At 37.2% G+C, this 26275-nt stretch overlaps 1 protein-coding gene and 1 pseudogene across 7 annotated transcripts in view; both read right to left on the bottom strand.

The window, feature by feature from the left end:
- Positions 1–3145: 3145 nt before the first annotated feature.
- Positions 3146–26275, bottom strand: part of PHTF1 (putative homeodomain transcription factor 1) — a 61592-nt gene continuing 38462 nt past the window's right edge. For 3 of the 6 annotated variants that reach the window (XM_082379859.1, XM_082379857.1, XM_082379860.1), the window contains 6 exons: positions 25985–26116; positions 25139–25225; positions 6293–6448; positions 5058–5153; positions 4236–4361; positions 3146–3682 (listed from right to left, as the gene is read on the bottom strand). In XM_082379859.1, the coding sequence (XP_082235985.1) occupies positions 3662–3682; positions 4236–4361; positions 5058–5153; positions 6293–6448; positions 25139–25225; positions 25985–26116 (618 nt within the window). In that variant the 3' untranslated portion in view covers positions 3146–3661. Of the gene's footprint in view, positions 3683–4196; positions 4362–5057; positions 5154–6292; positions 6449–25138; positions 25226–25984; positions 26117–26275 lie in introns of those variants that run through there. The other 3 variants (XM_082379855.1, XM_082379856.1, XM_082379858.1) reach the window with 2 other exon arrangements.
- LOC309623560 (glycine cleavage system H protein, mitochondrial pseudogene) lies at positions 7756–15491 on the bottom strand (annotated as a pseudogene). Its single transcript has one exon. The product of its transcript is annotated as a glycine cleavage system H protein, mitochondrial pseudogene (transcript).

Raw genomic sequence — 26275 nt, 5'->3', positions numbered from 1 at the left:
ATAGGAAGCGGGAACCCAAACTGAACCAAGCAGCCTTGCTGAGTTGAGGAGGTGAGAGTTAAGAATTTGGGGAGGCCAGGACAGCTAGAATTGGCAGGTAGAGTACCAGAGAGAAGACAGCTGCATAGAGAGAAGAGGACAGCTGCACAGAGAGGAGAGAGCTCCAAAAATGTGCAGAGGTTTCCTTTCAAGTTTTCAGGTGAGTATTGATCAGCACAAGGAAATACCCAACAGGGAAAAAAGAACCACCAAAAAGAAGCAGGCCAAAAATTCTTGAGCTGGGAAGGGTTCATGTTCCTACAGTCAAACTGGAAAAACATCATCATGAACAGGGTATCAGGTAGAGGACTCAGGAGGATTTTGCTTCAGTTGTGGAGAAAAGTAGCACCAGAGTAAACGCTGCTCTGGCCCACCTAACAAAGCTTAAAAGCAAGCCTTGAAATGATCAAACTGTTTTCAAGTATCATAACTGCATTCTAAAACAAAGCTCAAGAATATTTAAAAGAATACACACACACGAAAACCCAACACCCAACAATGTAAAAATTCACATCCATTAAGAAATTACTAGGCATGTAAAGAAGCAGGAAAATATGACCCAAAACGAGGAGAAAAATAAATCAATAAAAACAAACCCCAAAATAACACAGATGATAGCTGTTACAATGTTCTTATTTACTATTTCTATTATAAATATTATAAAAACAAGATAGAGAAAAGAAACAGCATGTTAAAGAGAGACATGAGGATACAAAAAAATGAAAAAGCAATATCAAAATTCTGTAGACAAAATACATTGGGTAGGATTAACAGCAAATTAGTGCAGAAGAATAGGTCAGTGAACTTGAGGCACAGCAATAGAAATAGTTGTCCCAGTCTTCTGTCTTTAATAGAAATTAAAAACAGAAGACTGGGACAATGTACAGAACATCAGTAAGCTGTGGGACAACTTCAAGCAACCTAATAAACATGTGGAGTCTCAGGAGGTGGGAGACTGGGGTATAGAAAACTTATTTTAAGAAATAACAGTCAAAATTTTTCCAAATTTGATGTAAACTAAAAATCCAGAGACCCAGTAAGTGCAACAAATCCCAAGCACACACACAAAAAATGAAGACAACTACACCAATGCACATTATAACTAAATAGCACAAATTCAATGAAAAAAGATAAAAACCTTAAAAGCAGCCAGAGTTAAAAAAAAAAAAAAAAAAAGACATTACATACAGAAGAACAAAGATGACAGTGACAGCAGACTTCTTGTGAGAAGCAATGCAATCCAGGAGGCAGTAGAGCAGCAACATCTTTAAAACTAGAATTTTATGCCCAGAAAAAACATCTTTCAAATATAAAGATTCAAAAATCTTTCTCAACAAGGTAGGACTATACACCTTGCTAAAAAGATTTTGGATTTTTACCTTCAAAGTAATACTAAGCCATTAATAGATTCTAAACGATGAGACTGAGACTTGCATTTCAGAAAAGACACATTAACTTTTGAGATGAATAGGTGGGCATGGGGGAGAGGGGCAGAAAAGCAGAATCTTGTTCAAAAACAAAGGATGTTGACTTAGATGAGGGTGGTGAAAGTGGGGATGGAGAAGAATGGACTGATTAGAAAAATATCTAGAAGATAATTACTCACAGACTTGATGACTGGATGTGAGGTATGAGAAAGGCAAGAGTGAAAAATGATTCCCAAGTTTCCGACATAAGCAGCTACCCATACAGTTAATTTTACCCACCTGAAAAATCATTTAAACAAATTATACACCATCAAAACCATAATCGAAACAACTCACAAGAGTAAACTATTCTGAGCACTGCATTTACGCTACAGAATTCACTGTGTGAAAAATTCAAATAAAAATAGAACAGTGGTTTTTTTTTTTTGTAGGAGAAAAAGATAAAGGCATCAGCTTTCTTCATCCGAAATCTGCACTGAGCAGCTCAATCCTGGATTTGAGATAGCTGCTCTTGTTCCTTATGGAAAATAGTTAAAGCATGATTTCTATGAGCCATCTGTTGAGACACTGAAGTGCCTTTACAGATCAGTTCCTTCCAAAGGTAAATCACTATAATGGGGTTTTACTTTTTAAAAAGAATTGTAACTCTCACGCAGTATTTGGAATGGCTGCAAATTTTTGGTAATCCACTTCTAGTTCAGCAATCTTGCCCCCTATGTTTCTATCTTCACAGTTAGGAATCTATCAGCAAAAGATTTTTAAAGGGTTTTAAACAGTAATTACAAATGTTTGTTGTGGATTTATTAAGGGCTACGTACTTTATGCTATGTTAAGTGCCTTACATGATAATCTCATTTAACCTTAACAACACTATTAGGTAGTTATTATCCTTATTAAACAGGTAAGGAAATTGAGATGCAAAAATGTTAAGTAACTTGCCTTAGACTACGAAGCTAATAAATAGCAGAGCCAAGGATATGAATCCAGAAAGGTCTGACCTCAATTCCTGGACTCAAGAAATTCATCTTTAAACCTCAAAAATCTTCCTGCATCTTAGGATATGTGTAAATGATACACTGATTTTGCATGTACACATTTCACATGTAAAAACTAAGCTTCCTAATTATTTCCATTTAAAAATTCACAAAATCTTGTCATTAAAATGTGGGCTTTCAATTTGCCTCGAGAGATTCTTCAAAGTGGGTAACTTAATGAGCAGGAATTAAATGTAGACTATTAGAGTTTTCATTAACATATGTATACGCATGTATGTGTAACAGGGGATACTGATAAGAGAATCCAAATCATCAGTGGCATAGCTTGGCTCAGTACAGACACTGAGGACATGAGATTATACTGAGGGTTAAATACATTGAGTCTCACAACAGATAAACTATGAACGCTTCACTTAGTAGTGTGATGGGAAACATAGCTCAGATGATTTAAATGGAAAACGTGTTTTCTGGTGGACACGGATGAGGGTGCATAGACTTAAGTTTCTCATGCTGAACTACATGCCATATTACATGCATGACTCTTTCACCAACAACTATACAGTTATTAGGATTAACTTCAAAATTATAAACTAATTAAAATTTTCTCCACAGTTTAACAGAAAATCACAGTTTAAAAGGTTATTTTTTTCTTTCAACAACAACAAAAAAGCCTAGAAACTGAAATTCTGCAATAAAGTTCTTTTATTCAGGTTCAACCTAAAATAGTTTAAACTTGATCTCTCTTTGCTAGAGAAATGAAATCTCCAATTCTATAGACTGTAATAGAAAAGTACTGAATTTGCATATTTCCAATAAAGGATTTTGCTTCATGCTTTGGGCATCTGCCATAGTTACCCAAAAGACTATTTCCAATAAATATAACTGTCACAGCACTGAAATGCCCAGAATAAATTTCTTAACTTAAAAAGTTGTCCTTAAGTTACTATAACACAACAGTCTTCAGTCTCCTGACTATTCATACTATTTGAAAACCATGAAAATACAGGTTTTTAGCATGCACACCCAGTTGGAAAAGGCTCTGTTCCTCTGAAAACACCATTCGTTAGATTAGGTAGAGCTGAGGGCACCTCTCCGTGTGAACAAGCAGGTGGGTGTCTCATGGGTTTGCAGTCATCTCTTTCCTTAATGGGTTAAGCACTGATGCCAGCAAGGGGAGAAAGTCCGGGCACATGACTCAGCTTATGACTTAATTTTCCACAGCTAAGAAAAGAAAATCACCAAAATAGTTAGTTTTATGACAAATAGGTGGGGTTGATAGGCACACTTACATGTAAACCAAGAACCATTTACATAAGAAAAAAGTACCAACTGTGACAACAGCAACCATAGAATATCATAGAGAAAAAACCGTTAACAATTTCCAGGATCAAAAAAGATATACTGCAGTTCATGGGTTTTTGGTTTTCATTCATTCTACCTCTGTACATTTCCCTAGATCAGAGGCCAACACAGCCCACGCTATTAAATTGACATGAGATTCAAACTTGATTTTTTTGTTCCGTTCAAGAGCACGATCTATTGTACTTGCATAAAATGAGAAAACCTAAGCTGAATGTCTATTTCAAATGTCTATTTCTCTACCTCAAGAGTTATTTCCATGCCAGTCCCTCCCTCCCTCCTTCCACCCTCCCTCTCTCGCTCTCTCTCTCTCACACACACACACACACACACACACAGTGGGAAGAACAAAGATTACTATATACAATAAGTTTTAAGACTAAGGCAGATGCTAAAGAGTGATAATCACACTTACTCTTATATTAAATCCTAGAAGATCACTTATAACACCTGAGACAGCAGAAAGGATAACTACTCGTGTGATATTGTAGATCAAGGGATTCATTGTCAGTCCATAGAGTCTAAATGGTGTGTCCAGCTCCTACAAAAACATGAAAGAACTGAGATGAAATACATGGTTTCATAACAGCCATCAGTGATTTCTGGACTGTTTTTTTCAGTCTTGGGAGAGGATGATTGCTTAAAACCTCTTCCCTTAATGTTCAATAGCTACCTTCAAAAAACCTGTAATGAGGGGAAGCGGGGAAGGGATAAATTTGGAATTTGGGATTAACAGATACAGACTATTGTATATAAAATAAACAACAAGGACCTACTGCATTGTACAGGGAACTATGTTCAATATCTTGTAATAACCTATAATGGAAAAGAATCTGAATATATATATCACTTTGCAGTACACCAGAAACATTGTAAATCAACTATACTTCAATTAAAAATAATAATTTTAAAATTAAAAATTAATTAATTAATTAATTAATTAATGCCTGTAATGGACTCTCACCTACTTTTCCACTAGCTAAGTTTTTAAAGGTGGATTCAAGCGATATGCTATTTGTGATTTTTTAATGTAATTTTAAAATGTGACAGACATCAGCAATCACTAGAACTTGGGTAGTAAGTTGGGAAACTTTTTCTCATAGAGTCATTAACCCCAAACTATCAAGTTGGTAGTTTGAATCTACACAGCATCTATCTGTTACTAGGGTCCTCTCCAAGAAGTACAGCACTGATTTAATTAAGTGGTAGTAAAAATGTATCACGGGATATTACTTACTTTCAACAACTTGGTGGATAGCTTTAATACATTGTTTACTAGAGTAAGCTGTTCTTTCTTATTCGGCTTTTTTTCCATTTTAAGATATAAATTAATCTAAGGGAAGGAATAGAGATTAGGGCAAATGTCATGGAAAAGATAGATATATATATTGCATTCAACATGGCAGATTTTGAGGGCAATGTTTTCAAGTAAAATAAATTTCAAAATTCCAGTGGCTCTTTCTTCAGAACACATATGCCACCTACCCAAACCCCCATCCCTAATCAGTCACATATGGCAAAGAATAGAGATTAGGGCAAATGTCATGGAAAAGATAGATATATATATTGCATTCAACATGGCAGATTTTGAGGGCAATGTTTTCAAGTAAAATAAATTTCAAAATTCCAGTGGCTCTTTCTTCAGAACACATATGCCACCTACCCAAACCCCCATCCCTAATCAGTCACATATGGCAAAGAAAAGCTATTTAGTGAAGAAAAAATAACAATGAAGCAATTTATCAAAACAATGCAAACTTTTATATTAATTATAGCAATTAAAATGTAAACTCCTTGAGTTCAAAAACTATATCTTATTCATCTTGGTATCCCCCAAATAATCTAACATCCTCATTAAACATTCATGGAATGGAAGAAGATAGCTGCTTTTAATTTACTAATCCCTTGTTTTTCCCCTTATGGTAAGAATTCTCCACTATAATTCTAAGGTCAAAAAAAAAATCTAATGATATTAGGTATTTTTATTTAAAACTTATGGATAAACATGAAATTAAAAACAAAAAAAACTGTATACTACTTTGTATTTATAAGAAACATTTCTCAATTGTAATATCTACTCACATACTAAAGAGCAAGTATTTTCCAAACACTGAATGTATTCAGCATTTGATTGATAGAGAAGAAAGTCAAGGAGCTTATTAAACATCCTTAAATGACAGGTACTCTAAAGATCTAATACTTGACACAGAATATGAGATTAAAAGCATGCTCCATTACCACCAACAAAAATAATTTTTATACTATGAAGTAGCACCCAATCCTGGGAGCAGGTGGGAAAGATAATATCCTCATTTTATAAAGAGGAAACAATTATATAGTTGCAAAGTGACTTGTAAGGTGTAAGGTCATATAGCTAGAAAGTGACAGAATCTAGACTCAACCCTGAATCGTCTGCAGAAATCTTATACCATCTCTAACCACTGAATCAAACTGTCAAGGACCAATCAATACCTGTTCGGTAAGTAATATTGAGACATTGCTGTATTTCTTATTGGTTTCAGACCCCAGTGAGGCTAAGCGCAGTAAGAAAAGTAGTAAAGCTGATTCCCAGATCAAAAACTCCCAATTATAAGCATCATTTAGGAAAGTTTTATGTCCCCGGAGAACCTATGAAAAGGACCAAAAAAAAGTTAAGTTTTTCACTTGTCTTAAAATCTGTAATTACTCCTTTACTCTAGAACTTTAAAAACATTTACAAGATACCAATATTTTAATACTCAAAGTAGGAGACTTTTAATACTCATAAAGTATTATCTATTCAATTAGTAATTATGTATTTCTCTAAGTTTCCTAGATTTTCTTCTTTGCATGAGAGACAGCAAGGATCTGGAAGTAACAAGGGAAGAAAACATAATAGAATTAGTGAAATAAGACAAATGTATTTCCAAACTCTTTAACCACAAGTGTGCCCACTCACAATTATATGGTGACCATTTTTCAAAGTTGGGTTGGCCAAAAAGTTCCTTTGGTTTTTAAGTAAAAATAAACGACACATTTTTCATTTTCACCAAGAACTTCATTGAACAACGTATTCACCCTTTTGTTCCACTACCTTCTGACATTTTTCAGGCAACTTCATAATTCCATCTTCCCAAAACTTTTTTATCTTTTTGAGCAAAGAACTGTTCCAGGTGCCTTTTACAGTCTTGCAGGGAATTGAAATTTTTTTCCATTAAGAGAATTTTGTAAAGACTGAAATAAATGGAAATCCGAAGGTGCAATGTCTGGTGAATGTGGCGGATGAATCAGAACTTCCCAGCCAAGCTGTAACAGTTTTTGCCTGGTCATCAAAGAAATATGCGGTCTTGCGTTATCCTGATGGAAGATTATGTGTTTGCTGTTGACTAATTCTGGATGCTTTTCGTTGAGTGCTGTTTTCAGTTGGCCTAATTGGGAGCAGTATTTTTTTTTTTTTAAGAAGTTGAATATTTTATTATTAAACTGTTTCTTATTTTCCTGCAAGGCTGTTGCTTCACTGTATAAAAATAGCACCAGCAAACACAGTATATTGCAAAATTAAGATAGTAATGTTCTTTACTGGACACTATACAGCTAACAAACTTTTCTCCACTGCCATTTATTTCCAGTGGCAAGTTCATTGAGTATTTTGACCCAAATCCAGGGATGGCTGTAAGCAAGTTACAATGTTATATAAGGTTAATATAACAATGTTATCCTTGAATTACATAATTTTTATAACTAGTTTTACCACAGATAATTTCAGGAATTCTGATTATTATAACTGGAGACTAGCCTAAAAACCACAGGGTGTTGTGAAAAAGATGCATGTGTTTATCTGAAATTAGGAAGTTAAGGGGTATTTTCTTCAGGCAACATTGTTGCAAGTAGTTTCTTTTGCTAAAAGTTGCTTTTTAAAAATCTATCCACCACTAATTTAAGACAACTATGCTAGATTAAGTTGTTTCAAACTAGTTTATTTAGGGGTTCCATTTTCACTCCTCAATAGATTTTATGTATTTCTCATATGCTTCTTCACTCATTAGTTTATCTAGTTCTGAAAGGTTACTGAGTGTCATCTTGATCAGCCAACTATCGTCATAACAAGATCTGTTGACAAGTCCTGGATTTTCTGCTAGAGCTTCATTAATTTCAGTTACTTCTCCTGATAGAGGAGAAGAGAGTTCACTAGCAGCTTTCACACTTTCCAAAGCACCAAATTCCTCTTGTTTGTTCAATTTTGTCCCAACTTCAGGCAGACTACAGTAAACAACATCTCCCAACGCTTCCTGTGCAAAATTGCTAATTCCCACTGTTCCAACACCGTTTTCTGTTGTTACCCATTCATGTTTGTCTGTGAATTTACGACCCGACAGCAGAGCGGGTCTGGTGCGCAGCTCCCGGACGGCGCCCGCCCGCAGTCCCCAGGGTCGCGGTGGGCAGGGCGCGTTGGGCTCAGGCTGCAGACCCTGGTCCGCACGCTCCGCGCCACTCGCAGCGCCATGTTCGCAGGGGTGCTGGGAGCAGTATTTGCTGGAATTAATCGTTTGGTTTTCTGGAAGGAGCTCATAATAGAGGACTCTCTTCCAATCCCACCATATACACAACATCACCTCCTTTGGATGAAGACCGGCCTTTGGTGTGGTTGGTGATGGTTCATTTCACTTGCCCCGCGATCTCTTCCATTCCACATTATTGTACAGTATCCACTTTTCATTGCCCGTCACAATATGTTTTAAAAATGGAACATTTTCGTTATGTTTAAGCGGAGAATCGCATGTGGAAATACAGTCAAGAAAATTTTTTTCGCTTTACTTACGTGAAACCCAAACATCAAAGCGATGGACGTAACCAAGCTGATGCACATGATTTTCATTGCTCAACTTGGATATTTTGAGTATGTGGGCTATCTCCTGTGTGGTATAATGTTGATTATTCTCAATTAATGTCTCGATTTGATCACTATCAACTCCAACTGGTCTACCCGACCAGGGAGCAACGTCCAGAGAGAAATCTCTAGCACAAAACTTCACAAACCACTTTTGACACGTTCAGTCAGTCACAGCACCTTCTCCATATACTGCACAAGTCTTTCTGCGTTTCATTTGTGGTTTTACCTTTCTTGAAATAATAAAGCATAATATGCCAAAAATGTTGCTTTTTTTCTTCCATCTTCAATATTCCATATTCAATATGGCTACACAAAAATTCACCAGTTTTGATAAGTTTTTTTTTTTTTAATGCAGGCTGATATGACAGCTGTCACAATACAATCTAATGAAATTGTTTCAAATGAAGTTAGGCAACTAAGCACTACTAGAGCCATCTTATGGAAAAAAACCAAACAAACTTTTTGACCAACCCAATAGTAAATTTGCATTTGACTAAGCGAGCCCCCTAAAACATGCGGCCCATCCCACTGGCATGACTAGAAAATCCTGAGGATCAGCTCTTTACTCCACTTTAGGATCTGAATAACAACAGCAGCAGCCACCAATTATCAAATGCCTATTATGTGTCAAGTTTTCAGGTAAAAGTTTTTGTTTATTACAAAATTTTTTTGTTGATTGAAATGTAAAGAAGTTTACTAAGGCAAGCCCAAGGTAAAATGAAATTTATTGAAAAATATACAGAGACCCCTCACAGAAACTAAATGCGGGCCTTTGAAAATCAGGAAGTCAGCAGGCAGCTGCCCTCCCCATCTCCCTTCCACTAGGGCCATTCAGGCTCCCCCCTCCACTCCTCTCAGCTAATTCCACTGCCTTGCGAGACCCTTCTTTACCGCTCCCCCCAACTCTGACTTGTTTCCAATGCTACTGGCCCCAGTGATCCCTTCTGACCTTTCTTCTGCAAAGTCCACCACTGATACCTCAGGTTTTCATTTCTAATTTGCAAAAGAGGGAATATGTTTAGTTTAGTCTGGGTCAGGTATTCACCCCAGCAAGTTACTTACAACTAAGGGGTGGGGGGGAGGGCAGGAGGGAGGAAAGTAACAACTGATAGCAACCTAAAAGTGCTGAAAGTAACTGGCAACCTAGAAATCTCTACCCATTAAAAATATCCTTCAAACATGAAAGTGATAAAAGACATTTTCAAACAAACAAAAACTGAGAGAATTCATCACCAGCAGATTCTTCAAGCAGGCAGGAAATAATCCCAGAGAAAAACACAGAAATGCACAAACTAGTGAAAAGTAATGGAAGGGGTAAATATGTAGGTAAATATAAATGAATAATTAACTACAAAAAGCAATAATAATTACATCTTATGGGTTTAAGATATATGTAAAATTAAAATGAAGGACATGTGTAACACAAAAGTGAATGGGTTAAAAAAAAAAAAAGTGAATGGGTAAATGATATAAAGTGTTGTAAGGTCCTAGCATGGTAATGGTAAATTAATAATTTTATTAGACTGTAATAAGCTAAGGATTTATGTTGTAATCTCTGGGGTCAAGAGTAGTAAATATATATATATATAAAGTTAACAGAGAGGATTAAATGAAATATTTTAAAATATTTGATTAATAAAAGATGGCCAAAAAAAAGAGAAAAAGGAAAATTAACAAATCAACCAAATAGGACCCAAATAGTATTTGTAGTTATAGTAATAAAGTTTAACTGGGTCAGACATTCCAAAACACTAATACTGGGAGGCTGGATTAAGAAACAAGCAAACAGGAGCAGGATTGGAGACAACATAATGGAGTAGAAGGACCTTGAGCTTACCTCCTCTCACAAGCACACCAAAATCACAACTAACTGCTGAACAACCATCAGTAAAAAAGACTGGAAGCTACCAAAAAAAAATATTCTACATTCAAAGACATAAAGAAGAAACCACAGGGACATGGTAGGAGGGGTGCACTCGCAATATAATCAAATCCCATACAACCTGGGTGGGTGACCCACAAACTGGAGAATAATTATACCACAGAAATTCTCCCAAAGGAATGAGAGCTCTGAGCCCCACACCAGGTTCCCCAGCCTAGGGGTCTGGCACTGGGAGGAGGAGCCCCAGAGCATTTGGCTTTGAAGGCCAGGGGGGCTTGATTGTAGGAACTCCACAGGACTGGGGAAAACAGAGACTTCACTCTTGGAGGGCATATACAAGGTCCTGCGTGCACTGGGACTGAGGGCAAAAGCAGTGACTTCATAGGAGCCTGGGCCAGACCTCCCTGCTGGTCTTGGAGGGTCTCCTGGGAAGGCGGGGTCAGCTGTGGCTCTCTCTAAGATCATAAAAGCTGGTGGCTGACACACTGAGGAGTGTTCATTGATGTGAACTCTGGCTGGAGGTAGACGTCTCGCTTGGGATCTCGGCACCAAGGCCTGGCCCCACCCAACGGCCTGTAGGCTCCAGTGCTGGGACGCCTCAGGCCAAACAACCAAGAGGGCAGGAACACAGCCCCACCCATCAGCAGACAGGCTGCCTAAAGACTTCCTGAGCCCACAGCCACCTCCAGACATGCCCCTTGACATGGCCCTGCCCACCAGAGGGGCAGCACCCAGCTCCACTCACCAGTGGGTGGGCACTGGCCCCTCCCACCAGGAAGCCTGGACAAGCCTCTAGACCAGCCTCACCCACCAGGGGGAAGACACTAGAAGCAAGAAAACTACAATCCCGTGGCCTGCGGAACTAACTCCAAAAACACAGGTCAGAACCCACCCTGGGACTGGTCCCTGGCCCTTAGGTAACAAGATGGGAGTGTACTGTTGGGAAACATAGGACATCCCCTACAGAGGACCACTTCTGCAAGGTCAAGAAATGTTAACTATTCTACTACATACATAAAAAAACAAATAGAAATTTAAACAAAATGAGACAGCAAAGGAATATGTTCCAGACGAAGGAACAAGATAAAACTCCAGAAGAACAACTAAGTAAACTGGAGATAGGCAATCTACCTGAGAAAGAGTTCAAAGTAATGATTGTAAAGATGATCCAAGAACTCGGGAAAAGAATGGATGCACAGAGCAAGAAGTTATTAGCAAAGAGTTAGAAAATATAAAGAACAACTAAACAGAGTTGAAGAATGCAATAACTGAAATGAAAAATACACTAGAAGGAATCAATAGCAGAATAAATGAGGCAAAAGAACAAATCAGTGAACTGAAAGACAGAGTAGTGGAAATCACTGATGTGGCACAGAATAAAGAAAAAGGAATGAAAAGAAATGAGCACAGGTTAAGAGACCTCTGGGACAATGTCCAGTGCACCAACATTTGCATTACAGGGGTCCCAGAAGGAGAAGAGGGAGAGAAAGGGCCTAAGAAAATATTTGAAGAGATAATAGCTGAACACTTCCCTAACATGGGAAAGGAAATAGTCACCCAAGTCCAGGAAGCGTAGAGAATCCTAAACAGGATTAATTCAAGGAGGAACAGACCGAGACACATAGTCATCAAACTGACAAAAAATAAAGACAGAGAAAATATGAAAACAACAAGGGAAAAGCAACAAATAACATACAAGGGAATCCCCATTAGGTTATCAGCTGATTTTTCAGCAGAAACTCTGCAGGCCTGAAGGGAGTGGCATAATATATTTAAAGTGATGAAGGGGAAAAACCTACAACCAAGAATACTCTACCCAGCAAGGCTCTAGTTCATATTTGATGGAGAAATCAAAAGCTTTACAGACAGGCAAAAGCTAAGAGAATTCTGCACTACCAAACCAGCTTTACAACAAATGCTAAAGGAACTTCTCCAAATGGAAAAGAAAAGACCACAACTAAAAATAAGAAAAGAATGAAATGAAAAGCTCACCAGTAAAGGCAAACATATAGTAAAGGTACAAAATCATCCACATACAAATATAATATCGAAACTAGTAAATGTGAGAGGAGGAGAGAGAGTACAAACGCAGGATATTTAAAATGCATTTGAGGGCTTCCCTGGTGGCACAGTGGTTAAGAATCCCCCTGCCAATGCAGTGGGCACGGGTTCGAGCCCTGGTCTGGGAAGATCCCACATGCCGCAGAGCAACTAAGCCCGTGAGCCACAATTACTGAGCCTGTGCTCTAGAGCCCACGAGCCACAACTACTGAGCCCATGTGCCACAGCTACTGAAGCCCGCGTGCCTAGAGCCTGTGCTCTGCAACAACAGAAGCCACTGCAATGAGATGCCCGTGCACCACAACGAAGAGTAGCCCCCACTCGTCACAACTAGAGAAAAGCCCACGTGCAGCAATGAAGACCAACACAGCCAAAAAAAAATTAAAATTAAAAATAAATAAATAAAATGCATTTGAAATTAAGAGATCAGCAACTTAAAACAATCTTGTACATATATAGGCTGCTATACCAAAACTCATGGTAACCACAAACCAAAAATCTATACTAGATATACATACAAAAAAGGAAAAGGAATCCCAACACAACACTAAAGATAGTCATCAAATCACAAGAGAAGAGAACAAAAGAGGAAAGGGAAAAAAAAAGACCTACAAAAACAAATCCAAAACAATTAACAAAATGGCAATAAGAACATACGTATCAATAATTACTTTAAATGTAAACAGATTAAATACTCCACCAAAAGACACAGACTAGCTGAATGAATACAAAACAAGACCTGTACATATGTTTTCTACAAGAGACCCACTTCAGATCTAGAGGCACATACAGACTGAACATGAGGGGATGGAAAAAGGTATTCCAGGTTAGAACTACCTCCCCAGAGATCAGGCAAGGTTAAGGGAGGGCTTGGCTGCTGTTTTTAAATGCAGCATTTTTCGTTCCCTTTCTAGAAACCAGCTGCAACTTTAAGTCAGAGCACATTAAAATGAGCCACTTCTGAACCAACAGCGCCCAGGCCCCAGGCCTGCTGTAAAGGCCCCCAGCAAAGGTCAGGGCTTGGTCTACATGACGTTCCTTCCTATGCTTGTCCAAGCGGTGCTCTGCCTCAGAGTTGAGGTAAGAAAGGCATCAGGACACCTCGCATTAGGTCACTTAGCAGAGATCGGCAATTCCTGGGCTCAGTGAGGAGGTTTGTCATGTGGCTGACAGGGTCTTGATGCTCTGTCTAACACTGGGTGTCAGGCCTGAACCTCTGAGGTGGGAGAGCCAAGTTAAGGACATTGGAACACCAGAGACCTCCAGGCCCCACATAATATCAAACGGCAAAAGCTCTCCCAGAGATCTCCATCTCAATGCTAAGACCCAGCTCCACTCAAAGACCAGCAACCTACAGTGCTGGACACCCTATGCCAAACAACTAGCAAGACAGGCACACAAACCCAACCATTAGCAGAGAGGCTGCCTAAAATCATAATAAGGTCACAGACACCCCAAAACACACCACGGGATGTGGTCCTGCCCACCCGAAAGACAAGATCCAGCCTCATACACCAGAACACAGGAACCAGTTCCCTCTACCAGGAAGCCTAAACAACCAACTAAACCAACCTTACCCACTGGGAGCAGACACCAAAAACAATGAGAACTACAAACCTGCAGGCTGCAAAACGGAGACTCCAAACACAGTAAGTTAAGCAAAACAAGAAGATAAATACACAGCAGATGAAGGAGCAAGATAAAAACCCACCAGACCAAACAAATGAAGAGGAAATAGGCAGTATACCTGAAAAAGAATTCAGAGTAATGATAAGAAAGATGATACAAAATCGTGGAAATAGAATGGAGAAAATGCAAGAAACGTTTAACAAGGAGAACTAGAAGAACTCAAGAGCAAACAAACAATGATGAACAACAAAATAAATGAAATTTAAAATTCTCTAGAAGTAATCCATAGCAGAATAACTAAGTCAGAAGAATGGATAAGTGACCTGGGAAGATAAAACAGTGGCAATAACTACTGCAGAGCAGAATAAAGGAAAAAGAATGAAAAGAATTGAGAACAATCTCACAGACCTCTGGGAGAATGTTAAACGCACCAACATTCGAATTATAGGGGTCCCAGAAGAAGAAGAGAAAAAGAAAGGGACTGAGAAACTATATGAAGAGATTATAGTTGAAAACTTCCCTAATATGGGTAAGGAAACAGTCAATCAATTCCAAGAAGTGCAGATGGTCTCATACAGGATAAAACCAAGGAGAAACACGCCAAGACACATGTTAATCAAACTATTAAAAATTAAATACAAAGAAAACAATATTTAAAGCAGCAAGGGAAAGACAACAAATAACATACAAGGGAATCCCCATAAGGTTAACAGCTGATCTTTCAGCAGAAACTCAGCAGGCCAGAAGGGAGTGGCAGGACATATTTAAAGTGATGAAAGGGAAAAACCTACAACCAAGTTTACTCTACCCAGCAAGGATCTCATTCAGATTCGAAGGAGAAATTGAAACCTTTACAGACAAGCAAGAGCTAAGAGAATTCAGCACCACCAAACCAGCTCTACAACAAATGCTTAACGAACTTCTCTAGGCAGAAAACACAAGAGAAGAAAACGACTTACAATAACAAACCCAAAACAATTAAGAAAATGGTCATAGGAACATACATATCGATAACTACCTTAAATGTAAATGGATTAAATGCTCCAACCAAAATACACAGACTGGCTGAATGGATACAAAAACAAGACTCGTACATATGCTGTCTACAAGAGACCCAATTCAGACCTAGGGACACATACAGACTGAAAGTGAGGGGATGGAAAAAGATATTCCATGCAAATGGAAATCAAAAGAAAGCTGGAGTAGCAATTCTCATATCAGACAAAACAGACTTTAACATAAAGACTATTACAAGAGACAAAGAAGGACACGACATAATGATCAAGGGACCAATCCAAGAAGAAGATATAACAATAGTAAATATTTATGCACCCAACATAAGAGCACCTCAATACATAAGGCAAATGCTAACAGCCATAAAAGGGGAAATCGACAGTAACACAATCATAGTAGAGGACCTTAACAGCCCGCTTTCAGCAATGGACAGATCATCCAAAATGAAAATAAATAAGGAAACACAAGCTTTAAATGATACATTAAACAAGATGGACTTAATTGATATTTATAGGACATTCCATCCAAAAACAGCAGATTACACTTTCTTCTCAAGAGCTCATGGAACATTCTCCAGGATAGATCATATCTTGGGTCACGAATCAAGCCTTCGTAAATTTAAGAAAATTGAAATCGTATCAAGTATCTTTCCCAACCACAACACTATGAGACTAGATATCAATAAGAGGAAAAAATCTGTAAAAAATAAAAACACATGGAAGTTAAACAATACACTATTAAATAACCAAGAGATCACTGAAGAAATCAAAGAGGAAATCAAAAAATACCTAGAAACAAATGACAATAAAAACACGATGCCCCAAAACCTATGGGATGCAGCAAAAGCAGTTCTAAGAGGGTAGTTTATACCAATACAATCCTACCTCAAGAAACAAGAAACATCTCAAATAAACAAACTAACCTTACACCTAAAGCAATTAGAGAAAGAAGAACAAGAAAACCCCAAAATTAGCAGAAGGAAAGAAATCATAAAGATCAGATCAGAAATAAATGAAAAAGAAATGAAGGAAACAATAGCGAAGATCAATAAAACTAAAAGCTGGTTCTTTGATAAGATAAACAAAATTGATAAACCATTAGCCAGACTCATCAAGAAAAAAAGGGAGAAGACTCAATTCAATAGAATTAGAAATGAAAAAGAAGTAACAACTGACACTGCAGAAATACAAAGGATCATGAGACATTACTACAAGCAACTCTATGCCAATAAAATGGACAACCTGGAAGTAATGGACAAATTCTTAGAAAAGCACAACCTCCTGAGACTGAGCCAGGAAGAAATAGAAAATATGAACAGACCAATCACAACTACTGAAATTGAAACTGTGATTAAAAATCTTCCAACAAACAAAAGCCCAGGACCAGATGGCTTCACAGGCGAATTCTATCAAACATTCAGAGAAGAGTTAACACCTATCCTTCTCAAACTCTTCCAAAATATACCAGAAGGAGGAACACTCCCAGACTCATTCTATGAGGCCACCATCACCCTGATACCAAAACCAGAGAAAGATGCCACAAAAAAAGAAAAGCACAGGCCAATATCACTGATGAACACATTTGCAAAAATCCTCAACAAAATACTACACACAGAATCCAACAGCACATTAAAAGGATCATACACCATGACCAAGTGGGCTTTATTCCCAGGAATGCAAGGATTCCTCAATATGCGCAAATCAATGTGATAAACTGTATTAACAAATTGAAGGAGAAAAACCATATGATCATCTCAATAGATGCAGAAAAAGCTTTCGACAAAATTCAACACCCATTTATGATAAAAACCCTCCAGAAAGTAGGCATATTGGGAACTTACCTCAACATAATAAAGGCCATATATGACAAACCCACAGCCAACATCGACCTCAGTGGTGAAAAACTGAAAGCATTTCCTCTGAGATCAGGAACAAGACAAGGTTGTCCACACTCACCACTATTATTCAATATAGTTTTGGAAGTTTTAGCCACAGCAATCAGAGAAGAAAAAGAAATAAAAGGAATCCAAATCGGAAAAGAGGAGGTAAAACTGTCACTGTTTGCAGATGACATGATACTATACATAGGGAATCCTAAAGATGTTACCAGAAAACTAATAGAGCTAATCAATGAATTTGGTAAAGTAGCAGGATACAAAATTAATGCACAGAAATCTCTTGCATTTCTATACACTAATGATGAAAAATCTGAAAGAGAAATTAAGGAAACACTCCCAATTACCATTGCAACAAAAAGAATATAATACCTAGGAATAAACCTACCTAAGGAGACAAAAGACCTGTATGCAGAAAACTATAAGACACTGAGGAAAGAAATTAAAGATGATACAAACAGATGGAGAGATATACCATGTTCCTGGACTGGAAGAATCAACATTGTGAAAATGACTATACTACCCAAAGCAATCTACAGATTCAATGTGATCCCTATCAAACTACCAATGGCACTTTTCACAGAACTAGAACAAAAACTTGCACAATTTGTATGGAAACACAAAAGACCCCAAAGAGCCAAAGCAATCTTGAGAAAGAAAAACAGAGCTGCAGGAATCAGGCTCCCTGACTTCAGACTATACTACAAAGCTACAGTAATCAAGACAGTATGGTACTGGCACAAAAACAGAAATATGGATCAATGGAACAGGATAGAAAGCTCAGAGATAAACCCAAGCACATATGGTCACCTTATCTTTGGTAAAGGAGGCAAGAATATACAATGGAGAAAAGACAGTCTCTTCAATAAGTGGTGCTGGGAAAACTGGACAGCTACATGTAAAAGAATGAAATGAGAACACTCCCTAACACCATACACAAAAATAAACTCAAAATGGATTAAAGACCTAAATGTAAGGCCAGACAATATAAAACTCTTAGAGGAAAACATAGGCAGGACACTCCATGACATAAATCACGGCAAGATCCTTTTTGACCCACCTCCTAGAGAAATGGAAATAAAAACAAAAATAAACAAATGGGACCTAATGAAACTTCAAAGCTTTTGCACAGCAAAGGAAACCATAAACAAGACAGAAAGACAACCCTCAGAATGGGAGAAAATATTTGAAATGAAGTGACTGACAAAGGATTAATCTCCAAAATATAGAAGCAGCTCATGCAGCTCAATATCAGAAAAACAAACAACCCAATGCAAAAATGGGCAGAAGACCTAAATAGACATTTCTCCAAAGAAGGTATACAGATTACCAACAGACACATGACAGGATGCTCAACATCACTAATCATTAGAGAAATACAAATCAAAACTACAATGAGGTATCACCTCACACCAGTTAGAATGGGCATCATCAGAAAATCTACAAACAATAAAAACTGGACAGGGTGTGGAGAAAAGGGAACCCTCTTGCACTGTTGGTGGGAATGTAAATTGATACAGCCACTATGGAGAACAGTATGGAGGTTCCTCAAGAAACTAATACAGAACTACCATACGACCCAGCAATCCCAGTACTGGGCATATACCCTGAGAAAACCATAATTCAAAAAGAGTCATGTACCACAATGTTCACTGCAGCACTATTTACAATAGCCAGGACATGGAAGCACCTAAATGCCCATCGACAGATGAATGGATAAAGAAGATGTGGCACATATATACAATGGAATATTACTCGGCCATAAAAAAAAAGAAATTGAGTTATTTGTAGTGAGGTAGAGGGACCTAGAGACTGTCATACAGAGTAAAGTAAGTCAGAAATTCAGAAACAAATACCGTATGCTAACACATATATATAGAATCTAAAAAAAAAAAAAAAATGGTTCTGAAGAACTTAGGGGCAGGACAGGAATAAAGACGTAGACGTAGAGAATGGACCTGAGGACATGGGGAGGGGGAAGGGTAAGCTGGGACAAAGTGAGAGAGTGGCATTGACATACGTACACTACCGAATGTAAAACACATAGCTAGTGGGAAGCAGCCAAATAGCGCAGGGAGATCAGCTCGGTGCTCTGTGTCCACCTAGAGGGGTGGGATAGGGAAGGTCAGGGGCAGACACAAGAGGGAGGGGATATGGGGATGTATGTATATGTATAGCTGATTCACTTTGTTATACAGAAGAAACTAACACACCATTGTAAAGCAACTATACTCCAATAAAAATGTTAAAAAAAAGGTATTCCATGCAAATGGAAATCAAAAGAAAGCTGAAGTAGCAATACTTATATCAGACAAAATAGACTTTAAAATAAAGACAGTTACAAGAGACAAAGATGGACACTACATAATTATCAAGGGATCAATCAAAGAAGAAGATGTAACAATTGTAAATTCATGTGTCCCCAACATAGGAGCACCTCAATATATAAGGCAAATGTTAACAGACATAAAAAAAGGAATTGACAGTAACACAATAATAATGGGGGATTTTAACATCTCACTTATATCAATAGACAGATCATCCAGACAGAAGATCAATAATAAAATCCAGCCTTTAAATGACACATTAGACTAGATGGACTTAATTGATATTTATAGAGTATTCCATCTGAAAGCAGCAGAATGCACATTCTTTTCAAGTGCACCTGGAACATTCTTCAGGATACATCACATGCTGGGCCACGAAGCAAGCCTTGGTAAACTTAAGAAAACTGAAATTATATCAAGCATCTTTTCTGACCACAACACTATGAGATTAGAAATCAACTACAAGAAAAAAACATGAACACGTGCAGGCTAAACAATAAGCTATTAAACAACCAATGGATCACTGAAGAAATCAAAGAGGAAATTTTAAAAAAATAGCTAGAGACAAATGAAAATGAAAACATGATGATCCAAAACCTATGGGACACAGCAAAAGCAGTTCTAAGAGGGAAGTTTATAGCAATACAAGCTTACCTTAGGAAACAAGAAAAATCTCAAATAAACAACCTAACCTTACATCTAAAGCAACTAGAGAAAGAAGAACAAACAAAATCCAAAGTTAGTAGAAGTAAAGGAATCATAAAGATCAGAGCAGAAATAAATGAAATAGAGACTAAGAAAACAATAGAAAACATCGATAAAACTATTAACAAAAGCTGGTTCCTAGAAAAGATAAACACAATTGATAAACCTTTAGTCAGACTCATCAAGAAAAAAAGGAAAAGGGCCCAAATCAATAAATTAGAAATGAGAGACTACTCCAAGCAATATACCAATAAAATGGACAACCTAGAAGAAATGGACAAATTCTTAGAAAGGTACAATCTACCAAGATTGAACCAGGAAGAAATAGAAAATATGAACAGACTGATCACAAGTACTGAAATTGAATCTGTGATTTTAAAACTCCCAGAAAACAAAAGTCCAGGACCAGATAGCTTTACAGGTGAATTCTACCAAACATTTAGAGAAGAGATAACACCTACCCTTCTGAAACTATTCCCAAAATTGCAGAGGAAGGAACACTTCCAAACTCATTCTATGAAGCCATCATCACCCTGATACCAAGACCAGACAAAGGTATCACAAAAAAAAGAAAATCAGGCCAATATCACTGATAAACATAGATGCAAAATCCTCAACAAAATACTAGCAAACTGAATCCAACAATACATTAAATAATCAAGTGGGATTTATCCCAGGGATGCAAGGATTTTTCAGTATCTACAAATCACTCAGTGTGATACACCACATTAACAAATTGAAGAATAAAAACCACATGATCATCTCATTAGATGCCGAAAAAGCTTTTGACAACATTTAACATCCACTAATGATTAAAAACTCTCTAGAAAGTGGGCATAGAGGGAACATACCTCAACATAATAAAGGCCATATATGATAAACCCACAGCTAACATCATACTCAACAGTGAAAAGCTGAAAGCATTTCCTCTAAAATCAGGAACAAGACAGGGGTGCTCAATCTCACCTCTTATATTCAATATACTTTTGGAAGTCCTAGTCACAGCATTCAGAGAAGAAAAAGATATAAAAGGAATCTAAATTGGACAGGAAGAAGTAAAAGTGTCACTGTTTGCAGATGACATGATACTATACATAGAAAATCCTGAAGACACTACCAGAAAACTACTAGAGCTCATCAATGAATTCAGTAAAGTTGCAGAATACAAAATTAATACACAGAAATCTGTTGCATTTCTATACACTAACAACTAAAGATCAGAAAGAGAAATTAAGGAAACAATCCCATTTACCACTGCATCAAAAAGAATAAAATACCTAGGAATAAACCTACTTAAGGGGGCTAAATACCTGTGCTCCAAAAACTATAAGACACTGATGAAAGAAACTGAAGAAGACACAAACAGATGGAAAGATATATATATATACCGGTTTCTTAGGCTAGAAAAATTAATATTGTTAATATAACCATACTACTCAAGGCAATGTACAGATTCAGTGCAATCCCCATCAAAATACCAATGGCATTTTTCACAGAACTAGAACAAAAAAATTTTAAATTTGTATGGAAACACAAAAGAACCTGAATAGCCAAAGCAATCTTGAGAAAGAAAAACGAAGCTGGAGGAATCAGGCTCCCTGACTTCAGATTATACTACAAAGCTACAGTCATCAAAACAGTATGGTACTGGCACAGAAACAGAAATATAGATCAGTGGAATAGGATAGAAAGCCCAGAGATAAACCCATGCACCTATGGTCACCTAATCTATGACAAAGGAGGCAAGAATATACAATGGAGAAAAGACAGCCTCTTCAATAAGTGGTGCTGGGAAAACTGGACAGCTACATGTAAAAGAATGAAATTAGAACATTTCTCTAACATCATATACAAAATAAATTCAAAATGGATTAAAGACCTAAACATAAGACTGGATACTATAAAACTTCTAGAGGAAAACATAGGCAGAACACTGTTTGACATAAATCACAGCAAGATCTTTTTTGACCCACCTCCTAGAGGAATGGAAATAAAAACAAAAATAAACAAATGGGACCTAATTAAACTTAAAAGCTTTTGCACAGCAAAGGAAACCATAAACAAAACAAAAAGACAACCTACAGAATGGGAGAAAATATTTGTAAATGATGAGACTGACAAGGGATTAATTTCCAAAATATATAAACAACTGAATAACAAAAAACCAAACAGTCCAATAAAAAAATGGGCAGAAGATCTAAGTAGACATTTCTCCAAAAAAGACATACAGATGGCCAAAAGGCACATGAAAAGATGGTCAACATCACTAATTATTAGAGAAATGTAAATTAAGTCTACAATGAGGTATCGCCTCACTCCAGTCAGAATGACCATGATCAAAAAGTCTACAAATAATAAATGCTGGAGAGGGTGTGGAGAAAAGGGAACCCTCTTGCACTGTTGGTGGGAATGTAAATTGATACAGCCACTATGGAGAACAGTATGGAGGTTCCTTAAAAAACTAAAAATAGTTACCATATGATCCTGCAATCCCACTCCTGGGCATATATCCAGACAAAACTGTAATTCAAAAAGATACATGCACCCCAATGTTCACTGCAGCACTATTTACAACAGTCAAGACATGGAAGCAACCTAAATGTCCATCGACAGATGAATGGATAAAGAAGATATGGTATATATATCACAGGGAGCTATACTCAATATTCTGTAGTAACCTATAAGGGAAAAGAATCTGAAAATAACATATATTCATATGTGTGTATAACTCAATCACTTTGCTGTACACCTGAAACTAACACAACATTGTTAACCAACTATACTTCAATAAAAAAGAGAGAGAGAGAGAGAGAGAGAGAGGGAAAAAGCTCAAAAAGAAAATATATTTTGTAATAAACCCAGATCTGTTACCAAAATAAATTAATAAAATAACTTTTCAGCATTGAAAAAAACATATCACTGAAGATATTAAAGCACTTTGATAGTTAAACAGCAAAAAAAAAAGAAAGAAAAAGAAACAAGCAACCAAAAAAAGGATATGCTGATTATAAGAGAGAGAACTATACAAAGACAAAATAAATGAAAAAGGGTAGACAAAGATATTGCATACAAAAACTAATCAAGACAGTTGGTGTAGTTAAATTAATATCAAATAGAGTAGACTTTAAGTTAAGAAACATTAGAAATAGAGACATTTTATAAGGTCATGAAAGGTAAAGAAAGCCTGACACTGTTCAGGATTAAAGGAGATTAAAGAGACATAACAGCTAAATGTAATAACTCATCCTGGATTGAGAAAAAAAATAACTATAAAGGACATAAAAGTCTATCCACCAAGGAGATGGATAACAATTCTAATTCTGTATGCACCCAGTTACACTGCTTAAAAACATATAAAGCAAAACTTGACAGAAATAAAAGGAGAAAAAGATAAATCCACCATCGGAGCAGACCTGACCACACCTCTCTCAGTGGCTGACAGAATAAGCAAACCAAAAAGATGAGTAGGGACACAGGAAATTTCAGCAATACAACTAATAAACTTGGGTTAATTTATATAGAGAGAACACTGCTCTCCAAAACAATGGGCTACAAATTCTTTCAAAGTGCTGATGAAAGATTTAATAAAACTGGTAATATATATATTATAAACATATACTGGATAATAAAGATAAACATATACCGGATAATAAAGCAATTCTACATAATAAAGCAATACTGGATAATAAAGCAATTCTACATAATAAAGCAATTCTACATAATAAAGCAATACTGCATAATAAAGCAATTCTACATAATAAAGCAATACTGGATAATAAAGCAATTCTACATATTTCAAAGGACTGAACACATTCAGAGCATGTTCTCTGACCATAGCAGAATTAAGTTAAAATTCAATCAATGGAAAAGTACAGGATAAGGCTGTAACTTCTTGTAACAAAGAAAACACAGAAGTACCAAAATAAATAAATAAATAAAGATACAGGGACCTGTCAAAAGAACACAGGAAGGGGCTTTAAGGGTCTCTCACTGGCCAAATCTGGGACAATTTAGGCATCAAAACAAACATAGTAATACTTTATACTCCACTGGATAAAAATAAGAACACAGGAGTCCATAGCATAATAAATGAATGAATGAATAAATAAATGAGAAAAAAGAAGAAGTCTACTTTAGAGTGACAACTAATAAAATTAGAAGAAATGATGGAGTTGGAAAATCACCATTTTGTATCCATAATGGTATATAGCTTTATTAACAATCAAAAATTGCCAATTAAAATTAAATTACCATGATCTTAGAGTCTTAAAGGACTAAAAATTATCTTTATTCTCATTTCAAAAGTTAGAAAAGGACTTCCCTTGTGCCACAGTGGTTAAGAATCCACCTGCCAATGCAGGGGACACGGGTTTGATCCTTGGTCCAGGAAGATCCCACATGCCACGGAGCAACTAAGCCTGTGTGCCACAACTACTGAGCCTGCGCTCTAGAGCCTGCAAGCCACAACTACTGAGCCCGCGTGCTGCAACTACTGAAGCCCGCGCTCCTAGAGCCCATGCTCTGCAACAAGAGAAGCCACTGCAATGAGAAGCCCGTGCACCGCAACCAAGAGTAGCCCCCACTCGCCGCAACTAGAGAAAGCCCGCACGCAGCAACAAAGACCCAACGCAGCCAAAAATAAATAAATAAAATAAAATAATTTTTTTAAATTAAAAATAAAGTTAGAAAAATTAACAAGTATTCAAACTAGCAAAAGAAATGTAGACACATTAAAAACATATATACTTCAACATAACCATGCTGGCACCTCGACCTTGGACTCCCCAGTTCCCAGAGCTGTGAGATACAAATGTCCGTCGTCTATACATACACACACATACACACACACACACACACTTAAACACGGTGAACTGATTTAAAACAGAAAGTGAGCTCTATATTCCATTTTCCAGTGAAATCGATCTGAAACTCTTACCTGGGCACAACAAATGAAAGCAATGGAAAGTGTCAGTAGGAAGACAGAAGACACAACCACATCCACTGATCGCTGCGGGCCCCGTCTCTGTGGAGTGAGATGTGTAGGTTAGCGTTTTATGTCACCGCCAGAGACGGCAACGGCCCTCCCATCATTCACACTCCCAATCTTACTATATTGGCGTGAAAATGAACATTTATAAGACGTTTCTGACACAGGATTTTTTTTTTTTAATCAGTCATCAATTTTATACACATCAGTGTATACATGTCAATCCCAATCGCCCAATTCAGCACACCACCATCCCCACCCCACCGCGGTTTTCCCCCCTTGGTGTCCATACGTTTGTTCTCTACATCTGTGTCTCAACTTTTGCCCTGCAAACCGGTTCATCTGTACCATTTTTCTAGGTTCCACATACATGCGTTAATATACGATATTTGTTTTTTTCTTTCTGACACAGGATTTTAACATACTTTGGACATATTCGACTTTAATTAAGCTCTGAGATCCATGCCATTCAAATTAAGGGTGTGATTGATTCACGAACATATTTTCAGCTGGAATATTCCCCCCAAAAGTCAGAAAAAGATGAGATATTCAATTTATCACTCTGCCCTAGGAATTTAAATTTTCTTTTCCCTTTCTAAGCTCTTATTTACTTAGCTCTAACAGCTCTGCAGATAGATCGCTCCCAACTTGGTGTCCAGCAAGTCTGTCAGCAACTGATGTCTGTCCAGTACATAGAACTACCCTGCCTACTGAGTATCTGCCACCAGAAATTTCAGTGAGCATGTTTTCTGTGTATTATTGCAGATATTCCATGGTTAGTCAGCTAAAACTCACCTTCAGAAAGGAACGCAATGATAACCATATCTTAATGTTCTCCACCTTTTTAAGTCTGAAATGAGGTATTTCATATTTCCTAGCTTTCCTGGCAGAAGTAATATGGCTGAAGAGTTTTGCAAATAAAAATCTCTAGAGGAGGTTAAAAAAAAAAAACAAACCACAAAGTGAAACGTACACATGTGTCACTGTGTGTATATTTACATAATTGTAAACAATATTCCCAGCATATAAAAAATATTAAAAGGATCAAGTTCTAATCAGTGGTCACTAAGACAGGCAGTGAAAAAA

The sequence above is a fragment of the Balaenoptera borealis genome, assembly GCF_965194805.1.
Source record: "Balaenoptera borealis genome assembly, chromosome: 1".
NCBI classification, from domain to species: Eukaryota; Metazoa; Chordata; class Mammalia; order Artiodactyla; family Balaenopteridae; genus Balaenoptera; species Balaenoptera borealis.
The sequence above is the reverse complement of the archived record's forward strand: the minus strand, read 5'-3'. Positions and strand labels throughout refer to the sequence as shown.